At 43.6% G+C, this 18,925-nt stretch overlaps 2 protein-coding genes across 2 annotated transcripts; both read left to right on the top strand.

Moving 5' to 3' along the window:
- Window positions 1–1,824: 1,824 nt before the first annotated feature.
- LOC100825181 (SWI/SNF-related matrix-associated actin-dependent regulator of chromatin subfamily A-like protein 1) lies at window positions 1,825–14,917 on the top strand. Its single transcript, XM_003562556.4, has 24 exons — window positions 1,825–2,088; window positions 2,969–3,011; window positions 3,094–3,185; window positions 3,266–3,321; window positions 3,445–3,520; window positions 4,017–4,083; window positions 4,409–4,475; window positions 4,938–5,004; window positions 5,590–5,673; window positions 5,773–5,814; window positions 6,564–6,719; window positions 7,655–7,732; window positions 8,201–8,269; window positions 8,359–8,424; window positions 8,505–8,633; window positions 9,346–9,402; window positions 9,877–9,966; window positions 10,594–10,659; window positions 11,182–11,250; window positions 11,327–11,431; window positions 13,482–13,607; window positions 13,710–13,768; window positions 13,855–13,891; window positions 14,339–14,917. The coding sequence occupies exons 1-24, from the start codon at window positions 1,825–1,827 to the stop codon at window positions 14,483–14,485; spliced, it is 2,112 nt and encodes a 703-aa protein (XP_003562604.1). The 3' UTR covers window positions 14,486–14,917.
- Window positions 14,918–16,839: 1,922 nt separating this feature from the next.
- LOC100821656 (7-deoxyloganetin glucosyltransferase) lies at window positions 16,840–18,577 on the top strand. The gene has a single exon (XM_003559863.3). It carries the CDS (start codon window positions 17,045–17,047, stop codon window positions 18,557–18,559), a length of 1,515 nt encoding a protein of 504 aa, XP_003559911.1. The 5' UTR covers window positions 16,840–17,044; the 3' UTR covers window positions 18,560–18,577.
- The last annotated feature ends 348 nt before the right edge of the window (window positions 18,578–18,925 follow it).

Here is an 18,925-nt window from a genome sequence, read left to right as displayed (position 1 = left end):
TACATAGAAAGGGAGGAAAGAAATTTTTATGTTGTTTGGTGTGGTGCCTTTGGAAAGAGCAGACCATGTATATTGTTCAAGGTTTTGTGGAGTATTCCCTCCGAGCCATAAAAATTGTCGCGGCTGTAAACTAGCTCTAGTTCAAAATCGTGCTGATTTTTATGAAACGGAGGGAGTAGTAGTTTATGCTTGGGTGAAGTTTGACTTTAAGATTGATCAAGGTACCTAGGACTTTCGCTGGCATTCTGAAAAGCGCAAAGTGCCGCATGTTTTAACAATGCTTTCCATATGATCCTACCTTTGGCTCGCCAATGGTGGTGCCAAAACTTCCCAACGTTTAGCCCCGTTTGTTAGAAATTGTTTGGTTTTATGATTGCTGTGACAGGACGCATGAATTGATCTGATCTCCATCCAATGAGCGCTGGCACCGGCAACCAGGTTTGCAAATGAAGCAGGCCGCTTGGATGTACAACCAGGCTGGTTTGAGAAGAAGCAAGGGTAAGGTGGAATGAGCACGTTTCTCTATTACGACGAGACATTTACATCTGTGCCTTACTAGTTAGACTGACGACAAATTTCAAAACAATAGCAAACTTTGATACATTGTGTCTTTGAATGTGCAATCTTATGAACATGTTCCTTAAATGCTCCTTTTTTGCGGTAGTTTGTACCTCATCCTTCTTGATTTAGAGGCCGACTTAGCAAAATATATAATACCGAGGAGTAGTTAAAACAATGGAAAATATGAGTAACTGCATGGTTGGAAACGAAGCTCCGAGCCCTGAACGTCATCCATCTCGTTGGAGCCGAGCCGTTCCTGCCGTGCTCGTTATCAAACTCGCCGGCGTTGAAACGAAGCATTGGGCCATTGTTGCTATGCTCGTCATCGATCTCATGGGCTTTGAACTGAAGCACCGGTTTGTTGCTGCCGTGCTCGTTGTCGAACTCATTGTCGTGCTCGTCAAGGAACTTGTCGGGATTGGACTGATCTCCTGACCCGTCTCCTAGGCTGTGACCTCCCAGCCAGACCAAGGAGCACGCGCTCTCTACGCCATCAGCCAACTTAGTATCGCCAATCTTGTTGTATGTCGATGCACTCAAATCAAATGTGCGTGGTGATGCAGTATTCATTCGAGCCATGGAGGGGGGGGGGGGAGGGGAGATGGAAGAGAGAAAGGAGAAGAAACATGCGGGCGAGATAATGTGGAGCGATAACGAGAAGAACTAATGCACAGGGGAGAACCGAGACGTTTTTTCAACCTACACTAATACAACAGTTATTTTAAAAACCAATATAAAACATAATACGGCCTCTAAACTAGGAAGGAGGGAGTATACATGAACTTTAGAAAAGTAAGGTAAAGCTTACATTTTGTGGAGTAACTAGATTTATTCTCAAACGGTACAAATGAACATGGTATTCCTTCCTTATGGTACATCCTTTTGAAGTTCAAAATTCGACCAGCAATTAAACTGATCAAATATAGATTCCATGACACAACATGTTTACTCTTGTGTCTTGTCACGTGATATCAAAGTTAAGTAAAACTCCCTTCGTCTCAACATATGAGGCACGCACGTGTCCCAAGATTACAATTTAACTAGGATAAAAAAATGTCATTAGATTCGTACTCAAATAAATTTTTTAATGCTATAATTTTTATGTCATATAATTTAATTTTGGTACTTCGTATCAAAATGTTGGCGGACCTTTTTCCGCCCTGGCGCCCATCGCATTTGAGCACCCTCGACTACCGCTCCCGGACCGCCGCTCCTCTTCTCTCCCTTGCGAAAGAAGCTTCCCCTCAAAACGCCCGCCTAAAAATGACGGGCCTAGGCGGCGCCGGCGCCGGCGGCTTCGACGACGACGACGACTGGGGCCTGACCGAGGAGCAGCTCGACAAGCTCGAGCGGGACTCTTATCGCGTTCTCGCCGAGCGCAAGGCCTCCTCCTCCACCTCCTCCACCGCTCCCGCGACCTCGCCGCTGCCCAATCCCGCCCTATCGCCGGCGGCCAGGGTCTCTTCGCCGCTCAGGAACGACGTGCACCCCGCCTCCAGGGTCTCCCTGGAGTCTCGCTTCGGCAAGGTTAGGGTTTTCTCCGCTCTTTCGCTGTCTCGGGGGGTTTACTGTTTGCGAATTAGGGATTGGTATTTGCGACACGGAACACTGGAAAGATTTATTGATCCAATGTACTGCGATGCATCGCAATTACGGGCCATTTTTGTGAATGCAGTACTGTTCGCCGTAGTAAATCCCCTTTTTTTCTTCTTTTAACTAGCTACGTCTACAGTGTTCTGTTTCCAAGAAACTGGTGTGGTCTTGCCCAAGATTCGCGGCGTTGGTGATTGGTCCGAAATGTGGTAGTAGATTAGCTTAGTGCATTTGCAGACTTGTAACTTTGGGTTATATGGTTGAAGATGTCTGGGTTTTGTGATCTCAGACAAAAATTTGGGATGATGCAGTTGACATTTCCTTTTCAAGTCATTAGTAAGCATTTTAGTTTTCTTGCTTACCGCGTTACATTGTGAATCAGAATTTTATGCTATGGAACCGTTGTTAAGGACAGCTTGTTGTTCTCTTTATTTTAAGTTCGTTTCATCCTCCATATTTGCAAGATGGTAAACTTGGGAATAAGCTGATGTTTCTGACCCAAGGAAGCAAGGATGCATGCATCTTTAATTACGAGATAAATCTTGATGCTGGTATAGCTAATATTTTGTTTGAACTCTACAGAACAACTGCAACGGCTTTTCAATACTGGTGAATGTAGCACTATAGACAGGTTTTTTGGTGTTATTTCATTAATGGCTTCATTCGCTGATTTTTTGTTTGGATTTGCTTGGACCAGCTTAATTTGACGGAAGCAGAAACATATCTATTTCGTCTTATCTTACCAACATCCATGTCGCTCATGAATGAAATCCCTATGCTATACTATTCCTCACAATTCCTTAACTCTTCTCAGGCAGAATCACCTTCACCTTCTCGGCATAGTCAACCAACTGCAGGTAAACAACATTTTTGGTGCTTTCTGTTTATTCTACTATGAACTGCTGCCAATCTCATTTTTTCTTCCAATCGCCATTGAAGTGAATAATACTCAGGGAAGCCTGCCTAAGACATCTGTACAGCTTTTCCTACATTCCAGTGGTGTGATTGCAGCAAAGTTCCCTTATAACCAGGTACAACCCCCTCCCAATCTTTAATCATTTGGCACTGAATCATATTGTGAATCATATATGGTCTTATTTTTTTCTCCCAGAAACTTGTGGATGCATTTCACAAGATTCCAAAGGCTAGCTGGAACGGGAAAGAGAGGTCCCTTTTTACTATTACTTGGCAGTTTAACGACATGTTTCTATTGCACATCAAGCTTGATGCCTTCTGTAAAACCCACCACTTCTTCCTGATTCTGTTTTACTTGATTTGTCAAATCCTTAGGGTATGGATATTCCCTCCCACATCTTTAGCAATAGCAGAGGAAGTTCTTCATGCAGTGCCTGGATTAGCCGCTGAGGTAACAGTTATCTTATGCACTTTTAAAACTGTTTCTATTAATAACCCCCCATGTCATTTCAAAGATGTTTTTGTTGCTTTCTTGCTAAGTTGGTTGAACCACGCTGTTCCTACTCAGCTACTGCATCACTCTTAAGAATTAAGATGCTTATTTTGCTTTCCAGTTTTAAAATGTCAACATAGATTTATCCAAAGGTTGCTAAAGAAATTAACTGTTATAACTTATTAGGTTGGTCCATGTACATTATTTTGGTTTTGGTGAGCAAGTTTGTAATGCTTGTATTTCAGTTTCCTGCAAAAATAAATAAATAAATAAAGGACCCTCAGCAGACACAAGGGCCAATGTGTAGGCCTCAGTTTGCTATCCTCTATATTATTGGAGTCTCCTCAAGCAAGTTCTACCTAACAGGCTCTGCCCTTGAACAATAGCATGTTATGATCCAATTTATAGCCCCTAGAGGTATTCATTCTGACCATACTATTTACTTTGATAGCAGCTTCATAAATTGGATCCACTAGTTCAGCGGGCTTTCGATGCTGCTTTAGCTGTCAAAGATCTTCGAGGTATCTAAATTCCAAGAAAAAATTGCTCACTTGTTTCTATGATTCTGTTTGAAAGGGATAAACTCTTACATGCACTTAATTCCAAGGTTTCATTGCATGAGCAGTATCTAGCTTTCTTTAGTATCCACTAATTCACTTGGATTCATGATAAATATGGGGAAGAAGTCAAATATTTCTTTTACAGTTCACATGATGTAAATAATTGTCAGTGCAAACCATTTAATCTTCCAAGGAAGGTCTTAAATTCATTGGTGTTGGGCTTCCAATGCCTTAGCACTTTTCCAGTCCTTTCTTCAGACGCTAACCTTGCCGTTTTCTGGCAAAGGTTTGTATGACAGGATTCCAACTGATGTTGAGTCGAAGCTTATGCCATTTCAGCGCGAAGGAGTTAGGTATTCTTTTGCTCATAACAGTGAGAATATATTTTCCTATATTGATATGCACTCTGTATTGCTGAACTCTATTAAATGTTGCATATAGCCATAACCCTTCATCAACTGCAAACCAAGCCTTGCAGATTAAAAAATTACTTAATTCTGAAATCCTGTCAACTTCCGCCCCTCCCCAATCTAATAACTGGTATTTGTCCCATTCCAGTTCCGATGTAATATTATTAAGCTGTAACCTGGTGTGTAACTTGATTCTTTTGTCCACGGCTAGTAAGGCTATTAGTTTTAAAGATCAGTGTTGCCAAACACCCCTGGACTAGGATGCATATACCTTCTGAACTTCTGGTTGTTGCACAAACCTAATTTAGCCATAATAACTACATCCAACTGCGTGCTTTTGCACTTTGAATGCATGACTAATCTACCATTTTCAAGACATCCTAATTTGTCTTCTTGTTACTGTAGGTTTTCTCTGCAGCATGGGGGCAGAGTGCTGATAGCAGATGAAATGGGTCTTGGAAAGACGTTACAGGTACTTACAGTGCCACTGGATCATCATCAGTTTGTCATGCATTTTTACCCTTTCTGCATTAGACATCTGGTATTTTATTTTGTGACTAAACTTGAAGTTGATTTAGCATACAATATTTTGGCATTCTTCTTCTGTGAGGGCATGCTGCTAGTGGTGGAGTCGCGTGCATAAGTTGAGTACCAATCCTCACTCTGCAGGTGGATTAGCCAATAGTGCATTCTAAGATATTTAGCATAATATGAATTAATAAAAGCTTGATCAATTTACCTTTAGCATTTGGATTATTCAACAACTAATAATATTATTTAATCTGGAACAAGAGTTGCATTGTGTGATAGGTTTCTGTTATTGACTCTTGAGAGTGATACAGTTGACTTATTTACTGTTTAATAATAAGTTAAAAACTATAGTATAATAGTTCTTTCAGGAGAAATTCGAAGGTGCACCTGGAGCACATGCTCCAAGGTAAAAAAAAACATTTTTTCCAATGTCAGAAAGTTGCATAACAATTCACAATTCTTCTAAGATCATACAAATTTTCATGCTCCCAGGCATTACATCTGCCACTTGATTTTCTCTATGCAGGCAATTGCTGTTGCTTCTTGCCTTCATGATGCCTGGCCAGTTCTTGTAATCTCTCCATCTTCCTTGCGATTACATTGGGCTACCGTGAGCATCTCGTACTTTCTAGAACTTCTATGTTTCATTTCAATAACTGTTACTTTGTGCATAAGGGAGATTTGAAGTTGTATTTTGCGATTATAACAGATGATTCAGCAGTGGCTTAACATCCCTACGGAAGATATCTTGGTACATCCTCTTTGTTTTCTTATTGTAAAAATGAGTACCAATGCTGTTGTACTTTGGGTCAATCATGATGATTTAGTGTTATTACTGATGAAAATATCATATCTACATGAATTTCATTGGTTTGCAGTTGTTCTAAATTTCCTGTTCCAGATATAGTTTACCGTGAGCTGTATTTCTGTCATTCTTTTTTCACCAGCAAATCTGCATCTTAGTTTCTACTGAACATGATTTTATGTTCCTGAGAAAAAAAACAATGTGTGGTTCTGCTTTGAGCGTTTCTTCCCTTGTATGTTAGCCTCCCTTTTGTATGATTTATGCGGTCAGTTACATAAGCATGCAATTACTCCCTCCGATCCATAATAAGTGCCAGAGATTTAGTACAAAGTTAGTGCAAATTTGTACTAAATCCCTGACACTTACTATGGATCGGAGGCAGTACTTTTTTTTGCTACGTCAGTTAGTTTTTGTCTTATTATATTCTAGCATAATCATGTTCATACACCCTTGTGATTCTCAGAGCATCTCCAACAAGAAACCTCCCCAACAAGCAGTTTCTTCACCTCGTTACTAAGACCTCAAAAGTATTTCTAGTTTATTATGATTGGTCCCACAAAAACATGATGCAAGTAGCAACTCATGCTCCAACAGATTGACAAGTCCTAAAAATATAAGCAGATTATAAACAGATGAATTTTATTTTATCCATGAATAATACTGCGACTGATGAATAGAAATGATAATTTTTTCAGGTGGTATTACCACAGACTGGAGGATCAAACAAGGCAGGATTCAGATTGGTGTACTCAAACACCAAAGGAGATTTTGACTTGGATGGTGTGTTCAATGTGATATCTTATGATGTAATTCCCAAGATACAAAGCACACTTCTGGACTTGGACTTTAAGGTATAAATTCATTTGCTCTTCTCTTTTGTGTATGGTCATAGGTTGTGGGAAATTAAATTTAACAGTATGTGTTTCTCATACAGCGGCTGTCCTGTACTATTTAGCTCTTGAACACATAATACAATACTATGCTTTTCTTGTTGAACACCCACAAAGTCCCTAGGTGCTAGCTGGTCGGTTGACTGGCACCTTTGCGACTTGGACGACTAGGCTCAGCCGACCTAGTCAGCAAGCACAGCAGCGGCTGGGACAATAGGTGGGGAGAAAAGATAGAGGATGGGAGCAAAGCTGGCGGCGATGGAGGTTGGCTGTTGCGATGGAGTGGGATTGTGGGACTGGGAGCCTTTGACCTTGACAGATCACCATTCCGCCTCAAGCTGGTGGAGTTGTGGAGGTGTTGGTGGGCTTAGAACTTCAGTGTTAGGTTACGCATTTATCTCTCCCCCCTCCTCTTCTTTCCTGGACGGCTCAGCCCATCTGGCCCATTTTCCTGTCGTGTTGTGGGTGTAGGTACAAGCGCCATCGCTTCCTCTTCCCACCATCTGTTGGATGTTCAGAGCAACTCTGCTGCTCAGTACGGGCGAGGAAAGTGTCTGGCACCTCGAGCCACCTGTACTGGTCGGCTCTACTTTGCTGCACCTGCCGAAACCCTAAGTCTGCTGCCCAGGCGCCCAAGTCGCTGGCGTGACTAGTGCTGCTGAGGCTGACTAGGACCGGCTTTGAGCATTCAACTAGTGTAATCTGGAATTCTTGAATACCTCATTCGAAACATAGCTTGTTTGATCCTCAAGTGTGAATCTTATCAAAACATACTCCACTTACAAGTGTAACAGCTAGAACTAGTGATCCCTGTAGTCTTCTATTTACAATGAGTTGAATTAAGAATGTTGTGCACATACTCCACTTTTACTCACCTTCAAATGGTTTTCTTTCAGATAGTTATAGCTGACGAATCACACTTTTTGAAGAATGCCCAAGCAAAGAGAACAATTGCTTCACTTCCTGTTCTGCAGGTTTGATGTTTCTTACTAGGAGAGCAACTTCCCATTCTTGGAGCATAAATTTCTTGTGTACATGCCATTATGGTTTTTTTTGGTATCGTGCATCACTTTATCCATAGTTTGGCTACTTTGGTCCTTTGGTGTTCTTATGTACTCCCTCCGATCCATAATAAGTCCAACTAAATTTGTACTAAATTTGAGACACTTACTATGGATCGGAGGGAGTAGTTATTTCATGTTTCCCCTTCTGCCCAACAATATGTCCAAATGTTCATAAAGCTCTACATCCTCTGTCTCAAAGAACGTTTTTCAGTTAATCTCACCAGTTCCTTGGGATGCATTGTGTTTTCTTGAACTTCATTCCATTGATGAAACTTAGTAGAGTAACAATATCTTGCCTAATTGCAGTGTCCAGTAAGATTGCAATCTAATTGTCATGGCAGTACTAACAAAATTAAATTATCATGACTTTAATAACAGAAAGCTCAATATGTGGTTTTGCTAAGTGGGACTCCTGCTTTGTCTCGTCCTATCGAGTTGTTTACTCAGGTACTTGCTGTGCTCAGATTTGGTTTGCACATACTAAATACCAAAAAGTTCTCCATGTAGACAAACAATTAACGTTCCTACACATGCAGCTCCAGGCGTTGTATCCTAATGTGTACAAGAACGTAAATGAATATGGCAATAGATATTGCAAAGGTGTAAGTACTAGCTTCATCAAATGGATTTATTCCCTTTCTGTCACCAATATGATTGATTTACAGTAATGATTCTTCCTCAGGGATTTTTTGGGATGTATCAAGGTGCTAGCAATCACGAGGAGCTACATAATTTGATGAAAGCCACCGTCATGATCCGCAGGTTGAAGAAAGATGTTCTTTCGGAGTTGCCTGTTAAGCGTAGACAACAGGTAACCTTCTTTGGGTGTTCACTTAGTAGAACGTGACATATATCAATTAACTTTTCTGTAAATGGAAAAATATTTTATTTTTGTGACCTCCGAGAAGTTGTCCTTGTCGATAAATAATCTGGAGAGCCCTCAGATCGTTTGATCACTAGCCTGACCTCTTGGCCAAGTGCTTCATTGCCCAATTTTCTGGGCCTTTTGGAAGAGTAGGAATGATAGGATCTTCAACAATTCGGTCCCGCTTGTCACTTCTTGGTTTGTCAAGTTTAAGACTTTCTTGAAACTTCAATGTTGTAGATTTAGAGTGGAGGCTAGAGACGCCCTCCTCACTTGACTTGTCTCTCTGGCCTCTGTGCCTTGATAGGGTTTGTTTTCTTCCCTCCCCTTTTGATGTCCCCCCCCCCCCCCCCCCCCCTGTAACCTTGCTTGTAATTGTGTTCCTTACTTTTATACACACACACTGTCGGAGCCTCTCCTACAGTTTTCAGTCAAAAAAAAATTCTGGGCCTTCTTGTATCGGTTTGGTTGTTTCATCTAGATGCTCGCAATAAAGGCTTTATTTCCTTATTTATCTTGTACAGAATCCGAGAAAACTTAACTCAGTAATATAACCTTTTGAGAATTAGCTTCTCTCCCAGTGATCTTTTAACTTCCTATTACTGCTGTGATTCTTAAAAATGTACACCTAATGTACATAACTTGTGAACCTGTTCAGGTTTTTCTGGATTTGAGTGAGAAAGAGATGAAACACATCCGTGCTCTTTTTCGTGAGGTACACTACTTTTGTCTTGTTTGTGAGTTTTGCCTGCAAATGATACCTTGCAGCATATGATTCATTGGAAAGCTTAATGTATCCGTATTTGATATAACCACAATGTTTGATTGTTGCATATTATTCATTGGAGAACTTTAATGCAATGTTCTGAGATGGCTTGTACTCCCTAATTCTCTGATCATCCAGTGAGCCATTTTATTCATATATACCACAAGTTCCCCAACTTAGAGCTGTATGTTTCTTCACAAGTTGAGCCAGCAAAAAGAGTATGGATGTACTCTTCTTTGCATATCATACCATATAGGCATATACATATGTTTCAAATGCGAAGCTATTTTTCTGAATAAAGCAAAAAGGGAACACAATTTTATTTTATTTAGTCCTTTGTTTTATGTGTACTCTTAACTGCAGTGCTACATTGAAGGTTGTATTGTTGTGCCAGAGATTGTGACGTGGTTTCTCTTTTTGTAGTTGGAGACTGTGAAGATAAAAATGCAGTCTTGTGACTCTAAGGAGATGTTTGACTCTCTCAAATTTAATCAGAAAAATATTATTAACAAGGTAATCTGAATGTGCATGCTGTGCGCCCGCGTGCTTCTACAGTTGATGCCCATTTTATCTTCCTTTAGTACAAATATTCTACTTTCAATTTTGAAGCTGCTTAAAATCTACAAAAACGAAATCCACTTATTTTGTTTACACATGTGTAATGGAGATTGGTAAGAATGGCAAGTTATATTTTTAGGTCGAGGTTTTGTCTTGGCCTGAGGAATGTCAAATTAGTTGCATTTTTATCTTAGTAGCCCAAATTCTAGCACCTTACTAAGAAATTGATGGCCATTAAATAGTTTTATCACTAGTGCCAATTTAACTCCACAATAGGTTCTGCTCAACTGAATTGTATGATTTGAATTTTAGTTCTGATTGTTGAGAATACTAGATTTGTTTTCTTTCTGCAGTTGGTTATGCAAATCTGGAGTTTGATATAATATCATGGAATTGCAATGTTATCAATTAGGCTTGAGTTCTGTCTTCGTTCATCCAAATATAGGGTGCAATTCAACAATAAGATACGGTTTTTGATTAGTTGTTGACTTGTAGTAAACATGCAGGAGTAGATTTTATCATCTTTTATATGGGTGAGTTTATTATTGATATCAGTACTCACATTTTAGTGCTTAATCGCAGATATACACTGATTCAGCTGATGCCAAAATTCCAGCAGTGCTAGATTACCTCGGCACTGTAATTGAGGTAATTGCATGAGATATTTATAAACTATCCTCTTACTCTACTCTCATGGGATCAGAGATGAGAGAACTGTCAGAACTGGCTAGCTGCTGCCAGTTTCTGGACTGTCTATAGAGGATCATAACTTGGCTAGCTGATGTTGATACCCACTGATTTCGACCAATTTACACTGAACCATCAACATCATCCTTGCGTGATCCATAACTCTGGTTATGTTTCATGTTCTTCAATTGGGACCGCTTACATGATACTACATGAATAACATCCATAACTTACCTTTTTGGTTGGTTTTTGAAGGCTACCTGTTTCGCTGAATTGAATTAGTGGGCTAGGATATAAAACCTCACCCACCAGAATGGTCATTCTATTAACTGGCGTTGAAATGTCCTATGTAGTCTACATCCTACATTGTGATAATGCTTTGTTGGTCTATTATTCACATTTAAATTATGGCAGGCATCTTACAAATATATCCATCGTTGCAAACAATAATTGTTCAGAGTTGACTGCTGATTTATTTTTCAGGCTGATTGCAAATTCTTAATATTTGCACATCATCAACCCATGATTGACGCTATTCACCAACATCTCTTGGTAAGAGTCCAAGAGCGTATTTCTATTTGACTAGTTTGTAACACACCTGGAGCTACTATTTATTACCATGTTTCAGAAAAAGAAAGTCAATTGTATAAGAATTGATGGGCAAACACCTGTAGCTGTAAGGCAAACTCTAGTCACGGATTTCCAGAACAAGGATGACATCAAGGCAGCAGTGGTATGTGTTAACTCCTACTCCTTCCATCCCATAATATGAGGCACACACGCATTCCTAGATCATCAATTTAGCTAACTAAATATAAATTAAATAATTAAAAATTTATATCATTAGAAAATTCTTTCGATAAGGAATCTAATGATGTTTTTTTTGTTAAGAAAATATATATTTAATTAATCAAATTGATGATCTAGGAATACGTGTGTGCCTCATATTATGGGATGCAGGGAGTACAGTTTTTGCACTTTATATGGTTGTTAACATTTGATCCAAATCCTATGTAGTGGAGATTTTCTTACAGCCAAAATTTCTGGGAGTACGTTTTATATAGAAAACAATAAATTGCATATAAGCTGATCGATAATACTAACATGGATGCACATGGTACCTATATGTTTCGAACCCATTAGTAATTGGTGTTTTGAAATTTGTGCACTTGCCCACAAAAGGAATGCAAGGTTGGTACAATGCTTGACTGAAAGTGTCACTGAGGTATGGTTTTTTGGGGGGAAGAATACCTTTGTACCCTGATTGAACTTGGAATGGAGAATTAGAAATGTTTTTCTCCATAAAGAACAAAATGGAGAATTAGAAATATTTCATGGGGAAATATCCAGTGAAAACTCTCTTTAGGTGCAAACTTGCAAACTTTCGTCCTAAGCCATCCGATCTAAAACATACCGTCCAGATGAGAGGTGGGAATGAAACCCGTCACTTAGACGCAAGTTTTCAGAAACCCCCCGCTTCCTAACGCTTCATTTTATGTAAAAAGAAAAAACGCTTCGTTTCTTCGCCGTCTAATGGTTTCTTTGCTGCCCGCTGATGGAGCCTCGATGTCTTGTTCCGGTCGCTGGTGTTGGCCTTCCTCCCGACTGCAGGGCTGTTCCTAAACATCTAATTGCCCATCCAGCACTCCTCCGTGGACTGTTATTCCAGGTGCTCCGCTGCCACGTGCTCTGCCGATGGCCATGAATCCGTGATGCCCCAGCCTATTCTCTGCCGGCCGTGACCCGCCCTTCTGAGCACACACCATTGTCTGACCGTCATAAGCAACCTTGCCCCTGATTCTTTGTCCCCTGCCGTGCATAGTTGTGATTTGGTTTTACAAACCCATGATTGCAACGAGGGAGCAACTCATGATGCAGAAATACATCCTTCCCCGAACAATTTGGATGGCTTCAGCAACACAGCAGCTCACAGCTTCAGAAACCAACCAGCAGCAGAAATTCAGGCCATACAGCCCACGGCAGGCGACAAGGTGACCTTCGCCATCCGGTAGCCGTTGCTGGGGGCAGCGCGGCAGCCGCCAGGCAAGCAGCGTCGAGGAGATCGCCGTTGCGCCCGGCCGTGGGGTCAGGGCGGCGCCAGGTCGCGGTGGCTGCCACCGGTCGTAGGGTGGCTGCAGCAGGGTTCCAGCGCCTCCTTGGGTACTGCGTGGTGCAGCGCCGCCGCCCGCGAGGCTGCTATACCAACGCAAGGCCGTGGCCTCGGATTTGCCCTCATAAGGAGCGGTGTGAGGCGGCCGAGGAGAGGGGTTTTGGGTTGGGCGCCGCCCGCCGTCAAGAGTAGAGGGCTGGGTCTCCGGCTTCCGTAGCGAGGAGAGAGCTGGGTCGATGGTTGCCGTCGCAAGGAGAGGGCAGGGTCGCCGGCGTCAATGATATCCAGGTCGCCACTCGCCACATCGACGGGGAACAGGAAGTCAGGAACAGGGACTTGTGAATCGTTTTCTCTCCCTGTATCGCGCTAAAGCTGGGCTTGGCAGGGTTTTTTCTGAAAAATCGTGTTTAAGTGATGGGTTTCATTCCCACCTCTCATCTGGACGGGACGTTTTAGATCGGATGGCCTAGGACGAAAGTTTGCAAGTTTGCACCTTAAGAGAGTTTTCACTGGATATTTCCCCATGTTTCATAGCAGATTTAGGTAACAATCACAATCGAGAATAGATGGCACTATGCACTATTCCAACTGTGCGGCACTATATAATCAGATTTCTTGAAGAGAAAGTTTCTTCATTTATTGGGTACTACCTCATGAGAGCCTAACATTGTAGCTATCCATCAAAGCTGGAGGTGTTGGGTTAACTTTGACAGCGGCAAGCACAGTAATATTTGCTGAGTTGTCATGGACTCCCGGTGACATTATTCAAGCAGAAGATCGTGCTCACCGGATTGGTCAGGTGAATATCGCATTCCTTCTTCTAACCTATTGTCTGGATTCATTACAGTTGATACTTTGAGGGTTATTTTATTTCGTTCTTATTTTCTTCATAAATTTCCAGGTTTCTTCGGTGAACATATATTACCTTCTAGCAAATGAAACGGTAGATGATATTATATGGTATGTCCTTGATTTTTTCCATCCCTACACAAATTTTGTACTTTAGCTCATGCACTAAAGTGTCTTTTTCGCCTTGTACTTTCCAGGGATGTTGTTCAAGGCAAACTTGAGAATTTGGGGCAGGTTTGCTATTTTTCTTTTTCTCCATGTACTGGCATGGCATACTTCTTTTTCCTACTAGACAACCAGCATTTTTTCATCCGTGGAGAATAATAGCTGATCCCATTGGTTTCTCTGGCGATGGCAGTTAAAAGTAATATGAAACTGTTCAACAGTTTTCATCAGACCGAATATTCAAACTTGTTCCCATGTTAATTTGAAACATATCGTAAGATCAGAGTAGCCAGAGGTTCTAAGAAACTACTAGCACTTCCTTTTTTTCGCTGATTCATTTTTAGTAGCAATTGTAATCTCATCACGTTATTTACACATGTTTTCCAATGCCCAGTCTCAAGCATTACAAAGCTTGGATGTATTGTGCTATATATATCCTCCATTTAAGTTTCTGCGTGTCAGCAATTGATACCCACGGACGAGTCTGACAAGGCAACCTGCTTTTGTTGTTACCAGATGCTGGATGGGCAGGAGAAAACACTGGACTGTTCCCAGAGCGAGACCAGACCAAGCCCCTCGAAGCAGAAGACCCTTGACTCATACCTCAAGCGATGCAGCACTTCCACAGAAACCCAGCCCAGCGCGAAGAACCCCAGATTTTGATGAAGGGATCAATGTGTCGCTGCCTGCGTGTGATCAAAGCAGGCACATTGTTTCCTCTTTCTTCTCTGGAGTGGCCCTGCCGTGTATCGCTGTTGTAAACAAATGCTTAATTGGGTTAGCGTGTATGTTAGCACCGGCGAGGATTGGGTCGCGCTGCCTTGTTGTATTTTGGTTAGTCTGTAATATGGGAGTACCATCTTCTTAGGGCTTGTAATAACTACTCTCCCCGTTCCGTAATTCGTCTCAAATTTGTTAAAAAATGGATGTATATATATTCTAAAAAACATCTAGATACATGTAATATTTCGACAAGAATTATGAAACGGAGGGAGTAGAACATAAAATGGACCTTAGGAAGAGAATTGGCAGCCGGCAGGCTGGCCTACACGTTGAGGCCTTGCCCTGCTGTCTGCTCGATCCCACCATTTTTCACACAGCGTCATATAAATCATGTGAAAGTGATAACATAATGGTAGAAGCATCTGATTATTTCACAAAATGTCAGGACAAGTCTCAGTTGTCGATTTTGGTCATTTCTTGGTTTGGCATTGTCATAAAGATGAACCAGGCTTTGAAAAGGTGTAGCAAAATATGCGCAATTGGTCGTACTCCGGCCGATTGAGAGACAATCGGCCGCCTATTATTGTGACGTGCCAATAAAAACTACTATTGGTATACTCCACATGCAATTGGATGGATGCAAGTGGAAACCATGGAACTCGCCGCCGCGAATCTTTGTAGTACCCAACAGCTTATGCCTTCATTGTTTGTCGGACAGGAGCGGACGTCGAAAAATTAAAGCGTCGTCCTAAATGGAATCTCGATTATAATGAGAGTCCCTGTTGATGGCCATCACAAACTGACAAAAAAGGCCGGGCAGAACTAACGACTAAATGGGGACCGTGTTTGTCGAGGATATGGCTGTAAAGAACTAAGTTCTGCAGAAAAGAATAGAAGGAGTTGCATCTTGCATGACTTTTCATGTTTCCGAAAGGCTGTGAAACAAGTGGTGATTGTATTTTGGGGAATCTTTCATTTGACGGTACATATGATTTGACTTGGCGAATATGAAGCGCGCTTGCAAAGGTAGCTGACTTCCGGACGCCAGCCGAGCTATTCTACGTAAAGAAAATGCACATGGGACGGCACCCCAAAGATAGTATGCTTACTGGTTTAATCATAGAGATTAGCATAATATTTCCTCAAATGTTGCCATACGTGCTGTAGACTTTGTCCTTTACGCGTCACCCTTTAATCATAAAGATTAGACTGACATAATCTTTCCTCAAAGTCTCAAACTATTGCCGTACGTGGTGTAGACTTTGTGCAGTAGTACTATTTTGGTCTCTGGCAGTGGTATTTATGGCAAACTCGGTTTTGCGTTGACATATCCAGTTTGGTAGGCTTTTCTCACATGAACTGAAGTCTTCCCCTCTCTCGTTCCCTTGCTCGGAGAAAAGAAACAACTGTGGCTGAATTGATCGGAGGCGTCACAAACTCGAATACCAAACCACGTCATCGCCGTGTCATGTCAAATTAATCCGGGTTTGCCCGGGGATGATACGGTTGTGAGGAACAAAAGTTATTCAGTATTGCAAGTTTTCTAGACAAATAACAACAATAGAATGAGGTACAATGCAATCAGATACAAGAAGCTAAAAGAGTCTTCAAGCCAATCACTATAAGGACAATCACCACCAAATTAAACTTCCACTTGCTTTTGATATGTTCTTCCAATCCTTAATATGTCGTGATGAGAAATAAGCTTGCTTTCGATATGTTGGGAATTGTATTAGTGTGGGAATCACCCCCCGAGTCGGTCACCGCGGAGAGACACAAGAGCCAGGCCCGCATCTTCACTTTTGTGTTGCAAGTTTCAGGTGAAATATCTTTACTCCTAAGTCCTAACAAAGACTCAGTTGGTCGCCGTGGTTCGTCACCTTCAGACTTTTGGATTTGTTTGCATCACTATTTCTCGAACGATGTTTTCATTAACTTGTTGGTTTGACACAGCGGAACACAAACCATTGAGACGAAAGCAAATGTCGATTATATGGTTATAAGATAATAGACAGTAGTACAAAATTCACCTTAAACATGTGTTCTTTAGTCCGTAGCAGAGCACGGGTATTCTGCTAGTACACTGTAGATAAGTTAAGAGATGAAAACTACACTGCCACGCATAGTTACGGGACAAAATGCACTTGGCTCTTGCTGATATGTCGCTTGTGTGTGTAGGCTATCATTGCTGATATTTTTCCATCTGGCAATCGGTCGTCGCCGGCCGGCCGCCGAGCTGTCCACGTACACGACTCTAATTACACGACAAAATCCCAGTAGAACGCATCGTCTCAAAAATGAGATAGAATCTTTGCCATATGTATCCAAAACCCCAGGTATAGAAAGCATCGTCTCCCAACTTCCAGCGAACTTTGCAGTTCGTTGCATATAAATATACGGCAGCTAAGCTCGGAGAAGGATACGCACTCGCAAACGACGCACGATCTACCACAAGGCATTTCAAGCACAAGCAATTGTAGGCGAAGAAGTTTTGATCTAATGGGGTCGGAGGCCGGCGAGACGTTGGCGGCGCCGCACGCCGTGCTGGTCCCTTACCCGGCGCAGGGCCACGTGACGCCGATGATGAAGATGGCCAAGCTCCTCCACGCGCGTGGCTTCCACGTCACCTTCGTCAACACCGAGTTCAACCACCGCCGCCTGCTCCGGTCCCGCGGGCCGGCGGCGCTCGACGGCGTCGTCCCGGGGTTCCGCTTCGCCGCCATCGCCGACGGGCTCCCCTTCTCCGACGCCGACGCCACCCAGGACGTCCCCCAGCTCTGCCAGTCCACCATGACCACCTGCCTCCCCCGCCTCCTCTCGCTCCTCGCCACCCTCAACGACACGCCCTCCTCCGGGGTGCCGCCGGTCACCTGCCTCGTCGTCGACGGCGTGATGTCCTTCGCCTACGACGCCGCCAGGGAGATCGGGGTCCCGTGCGCCGCACTCTGGACGGCCAGCGCCTGCGGCTTCCTCGGGTACCGCCATTACCGGCAGCTCATCGAGCAAGGGCTCGTGCCGTTCAAAGATGAATCCCAGCTGACAGACAACGCTTTCCTGGACGCCGTCGTCCCGGGGATCCGGGGAATGTGCGACGGCATGAGGCTAAGGGACTTCCCGTCCTTCCTCCGCACCACGGACCGGGAAGACATAATGCTCAACTTCTTCGTGCACGAAGGGGAACGCCTCTCGCTCCCCGACGCCGTCATGGTCAACACCTTCGACGAGCTCGAGCGGAAGGTGCTCGACGAAATGCGCGAGTTCGTCCTCCCGGCGCCGCTCTACACCGTCGGCCCGCTCCTCCTCCACGCCCACCATGCCGTCCCTGAAGGAAGCACCCCGCTCGACGCCCTCGGCACGAACCTCTGGAAGGAGCAGGACGGGCTCCTGGACTGGCTCGACGGCCATGCCCCCAGCACCGTCGTGTACGCCAACTACGGCAGCATCACGGTCATGACCAACGAGCAGCTGCTGGAGTTCGCGTGGGGGCTGGCCGGCAGCGGCTACCCGTTCATCTGGAACATCCGGCCGGACCTCGTCAAGGGCGACGCGGCGGTGCTGCCGCCGGAGTTCCTGGAAGCCGTCAGAGGCCGGGCCATGCTGACGACGTGGTGCGCGCAGGAGAAGGTGCTGGCGCACGGCGCCGTGGGGGCCTTCCTGACGCACTCGGGCTGGAACTCCACGCTGGACGGCATCTGCGGCGGCGTGCCCATGCTCAGCTGGCCCTTCTTCGCCGAGCAGCAGACCAACTGCAGGTACAAGTGCACCGAGTGGGGCAACGGGATGGAGATCGGCGGCGAGGTGAGGAGGGAGGCGCTGGCGGGGATGATACGGCAGCTCATGGAGGGCGACGAGGGGCGGGGGATTAGGCGGCGCGCGGCGGAATGGAAGGAGAGTGCCCTCCGGGCCACGCTTCCAGGTGGGTCCGCCATGGCCAACCTGGACACCGTGGTCCGTGACGTGCTCCTTGCCAAGTTCAGTGGCCGAGATGGTGGGAATTATTATGCAAAGAATTGATTAAGTAAAACGATTTTATTATCGGGCCCAGGACCTATCCTGTGAAGAATTCACCGTTCATATCTGCTTTGAGATTCACGCAAATCAAATCACATCGCCGAATAATGTGACTTTATTTACTCACTAGTGAAGTGGCCATGCTTTGATATGGTGACAAATTACATGTATATCATCTAGGGCCACGTCCACGTCCACGTGTACATGGGGTGACGATTTTTTTTTAGTAAAACAATCTTGATGGTTTTTGAATTGGTGGATCTATATTCAAATTTATGTACGAAGGCCCGAAAACGAAAAACCAAGAGAAAAATAACAAGGCAACACTAAGAGCTAAACTTCCTTGGGCGAGGTTCTTAGCTGATCTCA

The sequence above is a fragment of the Brachypodium distachyon genome, chromosome 1, assembly GCF_000005505.3.
Source record: "Brachypodium distachyon strain Bd21 chromosome 1, Brachypodium_distachyon_v3.0, whole genome shotgun sequence".
In the NCBI taxonomy this organism is placed as follows: domain Eukaryota; kingdom Viridiplantae; phylum Streptophyta; class Magnoliopsida; order Poales; family Poaceae; genus Brachypodium; species Brachypodium distachyon.
The sequence above is the reverse complement of the archived record's forward strand: the minus strand, read 5'-3'. Positions and strand labels throughout refer to the sequence as shown.

Bases quoted from the DNA above. Each gene is read 5' to 3' on its own strand.
- LOC100825181 (XM_003562556.4), top strand. From the start codon at position 1,825: ATGACGGGCCTAGGCGGCGCCGGCGCCGGCGGCTTCGACGACGACGAC. The intron at 5,005-5,589 runs GTACTTACAGTG...TTCTCTATGCAG, and splicing joins GTCTTGGAAAGACGTTACAG to GCAATTGCTGTTGCTTCTTG. The intron at 9,403-9,876 runs GTACACTACTTT...CTCTTTTTGTAG, and splicing joins TCCGTGCTCTTTTTCGTGAG to TTGGAGACTGTGAAGATAAA.
- LOC100821656 (XM_003559863.3), top strand. From the start codon at position 17,045: ATGGGGTCGGAGGCCGGCGAGACGTTGGCGGCGCCGCACGCCGTGCTG.